The sequence below is a fragment of the Miscanthus floridulus genome, chromosome 10 (genome assembly GCF_019320115.1).
Source record: "Miscanthus floridulus cultivar M001 chromosome 10, ASM1932011v1, whole genome shotgun sequence".
In the NCBI taxonomy this organism is placed as follows: Eukaryota; Viridiplantae; Streptophyta; class Magnoliopsida; order Poales; family Poaceae; genus Miscanthus; species Miscanthus floridulus.
In genome coordinates, this window is record NC_089589.1 from 74179344 (window position 1) to 74191190 (window position 11847).

Below are 11847 nucleotides of genomic sequence, written 5' to 3' on the forward strand. Positions count from 1 at the left end.
GGGCTCGGGGCCATGAGCCGAAGTGGTCGAAGCTGGCTCGATCGGGGTAGCTGGTTGAGATGGCTTGGGATCATCCCAATCGATGTCATCGTCATCCTCAACGAAAATGCTGTCACCCATCTCTTCATCACCTACACGTTCAAAGACAGAAATAGAAGAGGGCATGGTTTCGTCGAAGGTGACTTCACAAGTCTCCACGACACGGTTAGTCTCAAGATTAAGCACACGGTACGCATGTGAATGAGAAGCGTAACCGAGGAATATACCGTCCGAAGATCTAGATTCAAACTTGTCAAGATTACCTTGCTTAAGAATGAAGCACCTGCAACCGAAGACTCAAAAATGACTCACCTTGGGTGGACGCCCAAACCGCAACTCGTAGGATGTCTTCTTTAAGAAAGCACGAAGAAAAATGCGGTTTGAAACATGGCAGGCGGTGTTGATGGCTTTGGCCCAGTAACGCCTAGGAGTCCTATGCTCATCGAGCATCATCCTGGCCATTTCAACCAAAGTCCGATTTTTGCGCTCAACAACACCATTCTGCTGAGGAACATAGGGCGAAGAAAACTGATGATCAAGACCCAAGGAAGCACAAAAGGTGTCAAACTGAGAGTTTTTGAACTCAGTGCCATTGTCACTACGGATAGCTCATATGGCATTCTTTGGTAACTCAGTTTGCAACCTCAAGATCAAGTCACGAGCATGAGAAAATGCTTCGTCCTTGCCCTCCATGAAAAACACCCAAGAATAACGAGAAAAATCATCCACGATCACAAGAACGTACCACTTCCCTCCCTCTGACCGAACCCGAGCCGGATCAACAGTGTCCATATGGAGTAGCTCACCGGGTCTCGTGGTCATGACCTAAGTCACTGGAGGATGGGAAGCAGCCACCATCTTTCCATGGCGACAAGGATGGCATACCAGATCCTTCTCAAACTTAAGTTTGGGCAATCCTCGGATCATGTCAAGAGAACTCAACCTCACTAGGAGATCGAAGCTCAAGTGACCAAGTCTCCTATGCCACTTCCACAAATCAGAAGAAGATCCGGCAACCAAACAGCGAGAAGAACCAAAAGACTGAGAGAAATCAGCTCTAAAAACTCAGCCAAAAGGAACGATCTGACAAACTAGATGTCCCTGAGAATCGAGCACACGAGAAAGTCCAGTCTTAAAGCGCACCTCAAACCCATCTTGAAGGAGTTGCGAAACAGAGAGCAAATTGAAATGCAGGCTTGAAACCAAAGCAACATCCTTCAAGATAAAAGACTCATTGACCTGAATGGTCCCACGAGACAGCACCTTACCTTTGCTATTGTCCCCAAATGTGATGTACTCCTTGTATTGCATGGGGTCGAGGCTGGAGAACCATTTGGAACTTCCGGTCATGTGGCGCGAACAGCCAGAATCAACAAGCCACGTGTTCTCCAGGCCTCCGCTCTGCATCAATAGAAAGACAGGGGGTGAGCAAATGGCACAACACTGGGGTTAGTGAAATGAGGAGAATACCAGTGTTGAGTCATTTGCCCTAGAAAAGTGTTAGGAAAAACACCATACATGCCATGTCCCATTGGAGAGAAGCGATCACCACGTGGAGGAAAATGTGGTCCGCTAGGAGTGTGGGACTGAAAGCCACCGTCGCGAGGTCCAGAGTCATATAGATCATGACTTGGGCCACGCCGGGCACGACCACCACGTGGTCTCGCCACCTGAGGCCTAGCACCTTGAGGCATTGCACCTCTAGGCCTAACACTGTGCCTCTAAACAGGCGGTACATGTACGCCATGGGGAGGACGGTACATGTTCCGGTTGTTCAACTCATACTCGCGCCGCTCATCTCTCTTCCTCCTAAAGCAAAACTCAGCCAAATGACCATCTCTATGGCAATAGTCACAGTGGTACCTCACCTCTCTCTTGGATGGTGGTTGACTCACTCTCTTGTAGATGTGGTTCACTCTCTGAGGCTTTTTGGCTTTAGGAAGGGATGCACTAGAGATGTTGGGTAGAGTATCGAGTGAGTTCCAAAAGTGGTTCGGTTTGGGAACCCAAACTTGCTTGGATGGTGGAGCTTTTGGTGGTTCTTCAAACACACCATCTTTGATCATAGGCTTGGTAGGCTCTGGTGGAGGGATCTTGATCAATTTGGGAGTGTTGGTGGGTTTCTCACTTGGGTTCAAACCACTATGTTCACCAACCTTGCCATAGACATGCTCACCCTTCCCACCTATAGCAAAGCCTACTCCCGATGAGTCAGTTCCCCGCCTGAACTGGCTCACCATCATGCCCAACTGAGGCTCACTGCACGACACCCAGCTCAAGATGGACCGAAGTTGTGTGTTTTCTTCCTCGGTTCCCATCTTGTCATGCCTGCAGGACTCAAGCTCCAACACCAAAGCTTCACATCGAACACATGTAGTGGTGGTGCTATCTGAGTTGGCCTTCTCAAACTCAGCAAGTTTGGCAATCTTCTCTGCCAACTCAGATTGCAAGCCTGAGCAGGACTTGCATGCACCGAGCAACCCAGAACGAGACTTCAGCTCATCACATTCATCAAGCAAAACAGCATACTTGGATTGCAAGTCAGAGAGGTTAGACATGTGTATAGCGCACTCATCGCACTCCTCCTCCTTTGACACCACTACACCACTCTTGGCAAGCTCCAACTCCTTCAAAGCAACCTCTAGCTGGCCCTTAAACTCTTTTCTCTCGCGGGCAGCACGCTTAAGCAACTTATCTTGACTCATCAATGTATCATTCATAGTATCAAGCTCAAGCATAAGTGAGTCAAGTGTGGGCGGTACCTTGTTTTCGTCATCGTCGACGTCGACGTCCTTTTTGAGCTTTGCTCCACCGTCAACTGCCATAGTGCAAAACCCACCATGGTTTGCACCGGCGACAAAGCAGAGACCGTTGAGCTTGTCCTCGCGCTTCTTCTCGGACTCATCGTCGGTCGAGGGAGAAGAAGAGTGATCATCGTCAGAGTCGTCGTCGAGGTCGCTGAGGGAAGCGAGGAAGGCGCGTTCTTGAGCTTTGGCCTTCCTGCGGTATGCCTTCTTGATCGCCTCCTTGTCAAAACCGCCCTTGGCCTTGTGCTTGCCGGAGGTGTAGTCGTGCTTATCCTTACGCTTGTCGGAGTCGTACTTGTTGGTGAAGGGCTTCTTCTTGGGGCAGTGCGTGACAAAGTGGTCCGGATCTCCACATCCATAGCATCCCTCCTTCATGCCACCACTGCGTCAGCGGTTCAAACGGTTGTTGTGAAACCGAGAGAACCGACTGATGACGAGTGCCAACTCATCATCCCCAAGAGACTCCAGCTGCTCCTCTGTGACTGACATCAAGCACGACAAAGAGAAGGAAGCTTGTGAAGGGTCAGTCAATGAACTTGAACCACTACCTGAGACCAAAGCCATGGTTGGTGCAGAAGGATTCTTGAGCTTGGCTTGGGTTTGGTAGTCGATCTCTGTGGACTTGAGCTTGCTGAAAAGCTCATCGACGGTGAGGGTGTCGTAGTTGGCCGACTCGATGATCGCCGACACCTTCACATCCCATACCTTTCGATCAAGGGCATAGAGAAGCTTGAGCGCCCTCTCATGATCACTATAAGGTAGGTTGGCCTTGTTCGCTTTCATTTTGTTGACGATAGTCTGAAAGCGGGAAAACATGGCATCGATGGACTCGCCATCAAACTGAGAGAAGTTCTCATACTCGTGCTTGTACGTCTCGTAGAGTCTGGTCTTGACCTGTGCGGTCCCCTCGTGATAGCTCTGAAGCCTCACCCAGATCTCTCGAGCTGTAGTACAATCGGAGACACGCTCGAACTCAGAAAGCGAAAGACTCGAGAAAAGCACACTGCGAGCTTTGCTATTTGCGTTGTGCCGATCCTTGTAATCCTGGGTGGTACGGGCCGCAACAGGGAGCACAACGTACGTAGCATCCTCGCAAATTTCCTAGACGAGCCAATTAATCCCCTGGAGATGCGCAGACATGCGGATCTTCCAATAAGGATAGTTGGACCCATCAAAGTGCGGTGGTTTCCCGGAACCACGCTCCATGTCGCCTTCGTGGATCACGGACCGATTAAGGTGGAATGATCCTTAACCGTCTCTGATACCAATTGAAGGACCGGAAACGGTGACCAGAGGGGGGGGGGGGTGAATGGGAGCCTCAAATTTCTTTCGAAATCTTCAACCACTGTCCCAACATCAATCCCCAAAAAGCATACACGAAAGACTTGATGACCATGACCCTAGAGAAGGGTGGATGCTCCCTCAGAACACAGTGGGTCACCACAGAGCAAACGGAACACAGATCGAAGCCCAAACGAGCAAACTCCCAAAAGAAAACAGCACTGCTCCTGCAAATATCGGACACGTCCGGTATGATCTCGGACACGTCCGGTATTTTCAGCAGCAAGCTGACCAAAAGAGAAAAATCCAAAACCCCGTCAAATGGTGTCCAAAAATCATGAAATTTTAACCATAGCTCTTTAGACACCAAGGGAAGGTCTCCACCAAATTTCAGCTCAAAACTCCAAAGTGAGAAATATCGGACACGTCCTAGATCATATCGGACGCGTCCGGTATGAACGAGCAGTTTCTCGGAAAAAATCAAATCAAGCCATAACTTGATCATATCAACTCCAACTGACTTGAAACTTTGCACAAGGGTTCACAAGCGAGTAGAAAGACAACCTCTAAAGGATCATGGCCCGAAACAAACTCTAACTCCGTGAATCGAAGGAATTGAAGAATCTCCCAAAAATAGGTCAAGAACTTAAATTGCTCGGATCTGCGATCTCGTGAGGAATTAGTGGATTTCCTTCGGTGGAAAGCTTCTACTCATGTCATTGATCGATCCAAGGCAACAAGAACGAACTAAAACCATCCCAAAACAAAGAAACGAGAGGGGAAACAAGAGGGGACAAAAGGAGCTCGTGAAGAACACCAAAATCACATCAAGAACACAACTAAATCATGAATCCCGGAGGGCATACGGTGGTTACGGCCACCGATTCCTTCAAAACCAAGTCACAATTTGAGTTGTGGACCTCTCTCATACATGGAAGCAAACTAGAGGAAGAAACCCTAAAGGAGAAAATAAAAACTGGAGGAGGTGAGGGAGATGGGGGCTCCCTCATCCTATTTAACAGGGCTATTACACATTCCAGTTTTGCCCCTGGATACAAATGAGTTGAACCGCTAAGTCCAAGGGCGTTGTTGTCCAACCCGGTGTAATCTTGATCCGACGGCCACCGCGCCTTCTCATCGGTAGCTTCGCCTCGACGCGAACTCCCCGATGCCGCCACGTGCCATCCGTCCCTCCTCGGAACCTCCGCCCGGGTTTTGAGGCCCAAACCCGTAAACCGTCCATCCGATGGTTTTGAGGTCCAAACCATCAAACCGTCCGCGAGTAGCGTACTCCATACGTGTCCCCCGCCATCCGACGCGTGTCACCGCCGTCCTCGACCGGCCGGCCCGCCAAGTCCTCCTGAGCCTCGCTCGACTCACGCGTCCACCGTCTTGACCCGGTCAACACCGTCACTCCATGTCTTCTTGCACTTGTCGATGTCCCAAGTGTCAGCCACCGCGGCTAGTCACCCGGCCTCTGGGTCCCTCGGTCCAAGCCTCACGTCCGTCCTTCACCGCTCCCGGTCTGTCGGCACGGCACGTCCTCCTTGACCTTCACCTCGCCGTCGACCACCGCATCCGAGCTCTACACCTGCACAACACAAGCCAATAGACATGTCGCACACATAGCTTTCGCCATGGTAAGGTTAGTCACCACTCAACCCACTTCGTGGATCACATTGACAATCACTCATCACAAAACGAACACACAAGGATACTTGTCAACCTTGTGTTCGCAGTCCCAAACTCCCAATTGACTATGTTCATGCCTAGCTGATATCCCCATGTTCCCATCTCTAGGTGCGCGGAGGCTGCACAATTCCTCCGAGCATTAGCATCACTAATCACTAGCTGCTACCACCGAGACAAATACACTGGAGTATCTAGGAGAGACAGGGGAAGCAATGGCAGACCTGGCAGTAAGCTTGGCCAAGTCGGTGGTGGAGGGGACTGTGACCAAGGCCCTGGCGGCGATTGAGGAGGAGGCAACGCTGCGGCAGAGCACGCAGAACGACCTGGCGTTCATCACCGGTGAGTTCCAGATGATGCAGTCCTTCCTCAATGTCGCAGATGAGGAGCGCGCCAGGAACAACGTGGTGAGGACCTGGGTGAGACAGGTCCGTGACCTCGCCTACAACGTGGAGGACTGCATCGAGTATGTGATCCACCTTGACAAGGCATCAGACTGGCACTGCCGCTGCCTCCCAGGCTTCATCAGGCCAGAGCTGCCGCTGGACAAGGCGGTCGCCGAGATAAAGCTGCTCAAGGGCAGGGTTGAGGAGGTGAGCCTTAGGAACATGCGCTACAACCTCATCAGTGATTCAGGTTCCAAGCCCGTCACGCAGCAACAGTTTGTGCCTGGTGCTTCTGTCGGTGCCACAACATTTGACATGCTCGTCAAAGCAAGAGATACCACAAAGATGCAACGAGGATTAGGAGATCTGACCAAGTTGTTGATCACCAAGAAACCTGGTGGAGACCTTGGAGTGATCTCAGTGTGGGCAGCAGGTGGCAATGCTGATACCACACCCATAATCAGGGAGGCTTATGGCAAACCAGAAATATGTGACAGCTTCAGATGCCGTGGCTGGGCAAAGCTGACGCACCCTTTCAACCCCCATGAGTTCCAGCGGAGCTTGCTGATTCAGTTCCACACAAACTCTCGCCTACAAAAGAAATCGGGTGTAGACGTTGGTACCCTCAAGAGATTGGAAGTGGCTGCAGAAGGCGAACTTATTGAAGAGTTCATGGAGCAAATGAAGGAGAGGTACCTGGTTATCCTGGAAAACGTTTCCAGTATGGTAGAGTGGGACACCGTCAGAGCTTACCTGCCTGAAAAGAAAAATCACAGCTGGGTCATCATCTCTACTCAGCAATCTGAAGTCGCCAGGCTGTGTGTTGGAGATCCATGGCAAGTGTTTGAGCTTAAGCAGTCCTCAGCCGAACACTCTGCATGTGTCTTCTTCAGGGAGGTAAGCAGCTGAAACACAATCGAATAAATTTCCGGAAAAAATGGCCTTAATCTCTTTTGCTCTTGTAGTTTTGATCATTGCATATTCAAATCATATGCTACAACAACAACATAGCCTTTCAGTACCAAGCAAGTTGGGGTAGCTAGAGTTGAAACCCACCAAGAGTCCCAAGTCACGGTTCAGGCACTTCAATAGCTGCTTTCCCAGCACTCCTGTTCAAACATAGATCTCTAGGTATATCCCAAGCTTTCAAATCTCTTTTTATTGTCTCCCCACATGTCAATTTCGGTCTTCCTCTACCTCTCCTCATATTATTAGCTTGGCTTATGACTCCACAATGCACTGGTGCCTCTGGAGGCCTCCTTTAGACATGGTCGAACCACCTCAACCGATGTTGGACAAACTTTTAAACTATTGATAGATATAGAAGTACTTTGATTAAAAATGTACAGTAGCAGTTCTACTTATGTTGCTCATCACCAGTGAAACTGTGAAAGGCTTGAAGGGCTGGCTGTGCAAACAAAACGAAAAAGTGCAGACAATGCTAGTCATTAGTATATTTATCATTAACAAAAGCTCCCCCGGCCCCTGCACACACACACAATGAGACTGATTCCCCATAGTCCCCACATAGGGAATAACGGAAATAGGTTTAGGAGAAAGTAGTGGAATAAATTCTTATATTTGTTCAGTCAAATCAGCAAATCCCAACTCATAAGAGCATCTCCAAGAGTTTGTCAAATTTTACCTCCCAAAATTATATGCCAAGTAAAAAAACAATCCATCTCTAAGAGTTTGGCATTTTTGACTTGGTAAAATAAAAAAATCCGTTAACAAAACGAAGAGGCCCGCTAAGCGAACGAAGAGCCCCGCTAAGAAACGAAGAGCCCCGGATGCCAAGCCGTATACGCGCGTGTATATTTGCGCGCGTGGAGGGAAGATTTGCCAAGTTGCTATTGATGCCAAGTTGTTTTGTCAAACTGTTGGAGGCTATTTTTTCTTGTTTTGCCAAAATTATATGGATGACAAGTTGAGATAGCAAACTCTTGTAGATGCTCTAATGTAACACTTGGCACAGGATTCAGAAACTGTGCCATCCCTCCAATGTTTGTTGCATGTTACATTAATTCCTCCTCCCAAGTGCACATGTCCCCTTCTCTTGAGGTCTCCATGACCACCCTTCTTAAATTTTCTATATTTTCAGGGTTCTCAAGGCGACGGAGATAAAAGCAAGCAAACCACTATGGTGATGGCTAACAATAATGAGGCATCATCATCAATGGGTGTCCAAAACAACACTGATATGTGGATTGGTCGATTCCCCCTAGTTAAAGTACGCAATTCACAGATGAAAGATCTCCGTGGCTATTTAGCCAGGGCATGTGTTAATGGTTTTCCTGTGATATCCGTGTGGGGGATAGCTGGTGTTGGGAAATCAGCTCTAGTCAGGAACTTATACTACGACATAATGTGTGACAGTAGCAACAAAATATTTACCATGTACAGTTGGGTGGATGTATCACATCCATTCAATTTAAGGAACTTGGCTTGGAGCTTACTTTCAGAACTTCAGTCAGATTCTCCTCAGCAAAATGGAATCAGCAATCCCATTCAAGAGTTTCATGAGCTTCTGGAGAAACATCGCTGCCTTGTCGTAATAGATGGTTTGCAATCCACAGATGAGTGGGACCTAATACGACATTACTTGGTGTCTATACATTCTAGAAGCATTATCGTTGTGATTACAACTGAAGCAAGCATAGCCATACATTGTGCAAATCGAGAAGAGGCCACGTACAATGTCAAAAGTCTAGAAGACGATGAAGCACGTGATCTCTTCAAAAAGGAGGTGTGTTTTCTTGCAAGATACTTGCCTATTCTCTTGGTCTCATTAAATCTAATTTCTCAGATACATCTTGATGCTCAAATGCAACAATTAGTCTATGATTTATCTTTTTCCCCCTCTAGGTGATTAAACTATGTTTTGCAAAAGAAGAAAAATGGTGTGATTTTTTTTTTTTTTTTTTTTTCATCAAAGTAGTTTCATCCAAGCTTTTTTTCAGTTGCTATGCTCATCCCATCTTAAAAGACACAGAATCATCTTATCCAAGTCTTCTATAGTATGCCTAACAAAACTCATCCAAATGGTATCATAAAAGTTCAGAACAATTCTTTCCTAGGACCAGGAATACAAAATTTTTTCTATTAAAGAATTATATGTTTAGTAGTATTGATTTCATAAACAATAGACCATATTACAAGCATACTGGCAATATAGATATGTCATAATATTTCAACAAAAATTGTATCTTTTTTCTAAGTAAAAAGTTAAATTCAAACAACAAGCGCACCCCACAATTTGTAAGATAAACAAACAGAGCCTGATGCACATGTAATTTTTCCAACTTTTCAAAACATGAGTTTATGCATGCTAACAGCAAACTAAAACTAAATCTAAAGTGTGATTGATTGATACAATAATTATTACTAATTTAGCTTCTTTTCAATAATATAGGTAGACATATTTCCAGATTCGTCCGCTTTAAGGGATTCTGAAGATCCCGAGCTTCTAAAACTTATTTCCAAGTGTGGCGGACTTCCCAAAGTAATAGTTGCTGTAGCCAACTTTTTGGCACCCATGACAGTCAGCTGGATGAAAACCGCAATGAATCTTAGTGACAGATTTATGCATGATCTGGAGACTAAACCGGAATTTGATAACTTGCGTGGATTATTTGGTTGGATGCACAACTACTTCCGTACTTGCCCAGATTACCTCAAGCCATGTATCCTCTACCTGTCCATTTTTCCGCAAGGCCAAAGCATTAGACGGAGGCGTCTAGTGAGGCGGTGGATCGCAGAGGGTTACTCGAGGGACACGTCCAACAGGTCAGCTGAGGATAATGGGGAAAAATTCTTCTCGATGCTCCTTGATCTGAGTATCATCCAGCAGACACCACATTCAGTCACCACTGCAGATACAAGAATGGTCTTGTGCCAAGTCAACGGCTTCTTCCGTGAGTACATCATATCAAGGCGAAAGGATGAGGACCTTGTCTTCGAACTGGAGGGCAGGTGCACATTGACCAGTCAACGCACAGGACGACACCTTGTCATAAAACAAAGCTGGGACAGAGACAAGATCGTGTTCAGTAGTATTGACTTCTCAAGGCTACGCTCCCTCACTGTGTTTGGACAGTGGAAGCCCTTCTTCATCAGTGAAACTATGAGGGTGCTCCGGGTGCTTGATCTCGAAAATGCAACGGGTGTCACATATAAATGCCTGGAGCAGATGCTGAAGGTGCTTCCTCGCCTCAAGTTCCTCTCTCTGAGAGGAATAAGAGAGATCTGCTATCTGCCACGTTCATTTGCTGGTCTGAGGCAGCTTGAAACTCTGGATGTCAGGGGCACCTCCATAGTCACTTTGCCACCATCCATCACCAAGCTTACCAAGCTGCAGTACATCCGTGCTGGCATAGCTAAGGAACCATCAGTAGCATGTGCTCATTTCTCTTGGTTGCCTAGCTGCTGTAGATCTTGTCATGTAGGTGGTGTTGAAGTGCCTGCAGGGATTAAGAAACTTACAGCCTTGCACACTCTTGGTGCTGTCAACGTTGGTTTTTCAGGGAGCAAGGCCATCCTGAAAGAGCTCAAGAAGCTCACCCAATTGCACAAGCTTGAAGTGACAGGCATCAACAAGAAAAATAGCAAGGAGTTCTGTTCCGTCATCTCAGACCACGTTCATTTGGAATCCTTGTCAGTGTGGCTCATCATGGGCAATAACAAACCTTGTTTGAATGACATGTTCTCGCCTCAGAAGAAGCCTCCGGAAAATCTTCAGAGCCTTAAGCTATATGGCCTTGTAAAAGAAGTGCCAGCATGGATCAGAGATCTTCCCAAACTAACAAAGTTGGAACTGGAGATAACTATGTCAGAAGAAGTTGAAGTAATCAAAGTTCTTGGGGACATAAAAGAACTATGTATTCTACGTTTTTATGTCAAGCCGCTTAAAGATGGAGATGGTAATAAGCTTAACTTTTTTGTCGAGGTGAATGGAGTAGAGCAGAGCAGTTATTTGAACCTCAAGATACTTGAAATTGCTTGCAACTCAGAGTTAAATGTATCCTTTGGATCATTAGCAATGCAAAATCTTGAGCTGCTGACAGCTAAATGCTGTACTGGGTCGGCAGTGAAGTTTGCTGACCTGAAGAGTCTCTCTAAAGGAAAACTCAAGGAGGTGTGGTATTTTGGTTCCCTTGACAACACAGTTAAGTTGGACATGGAGAATCAACTTAACCAGCATCCTAAGACACCTGCTTTGAAACTGGAGGAACCACGTTCGTCCTGATGCATACTGACAATCTGTCTGTTGTTTGCTGATTCTGGCACCAGAGCACAGGGCTAAATGACTGGTGCTTTTCATTTATACCTTCCCTCTTCCTTTTCCTACACTCTAGGCATTTTGAACTAAAATATTTGCGTCCATGGCACCGTAAAGATAATTGTTGTTTCTTCGATGTCAAAATCTACATGGAGACAATTGAGTGAACATATATAGCTAAAATGCTAAATTGACTCGAATTTGTTCACTCTGTACGGCAAATGTTATATGCACATGTGGTATATAATGAACCTGTGAATTGACATCGTAATTCAATTATCTTATTTTCATTTGTGTGCTTGTTTTCCCCTGATTTCTTGGGTGATGTTGTGTAGATGTTGTCTCTTAGAGCCAAAGGGCGCCTAGC

At 46.8% G+C, this 11847-nt stretch overlaps 1 protein-coding gene across 1 annotated transcript; it reads left to right on the forward strand.

The window, feature by feature from the left end:
* The first annotated feature begins 5774 nt into the window (after window positions 1–5774).
* On the forward strand, window positions 5775–11447 carry LOC136484893 (disease resistance protein Pik-2-like). The gene is made up of 3 exons (XM_066481864.1): window positions 5775–7099; window positions 8304–8948; window positions 9615–11447. The coding sequence occupies exons 1-3, from the start codon at window positions 6032–6034 to the stop codon at window positions 11445–11447; spliced, it is 3546 nt and encodes a 1181-aa protein (XP_066337961.1). The 5' UTR covers window positions 5775–6031.
* The last annotated feature ends 400 nt before the right edge of the window (window positions 11448–11847 follow it).

What these genes read in the sequence shown, in the direction of transcription:
- LOC136484893 (XM_066481864.1), top strand. Translation starts at nt 6,032, where the DNA reads ATGGCAGACCTGGCAGTAAGCTTGGCCAAGTCGGTGGTGGAGGGGACT. An exon ending in CATGTGTCTTCTTCAGGGAG is followed by an intron (nt 7,100 to 8,303) that starts GTAAGCAGCTGA and finishes CTATATTTTCAG; the next exon opens with GGTTCTCAAGGCGACGGAGA. An exon ending in GTGATCTCTTCAAAAAGGAG is followed by an intron (nt 8,949 to 9,614) that starts GTGTGTTTTCTT and finishes TCAATAATATAG; the next exon opens with GTAGACATATTTCCAGATTC.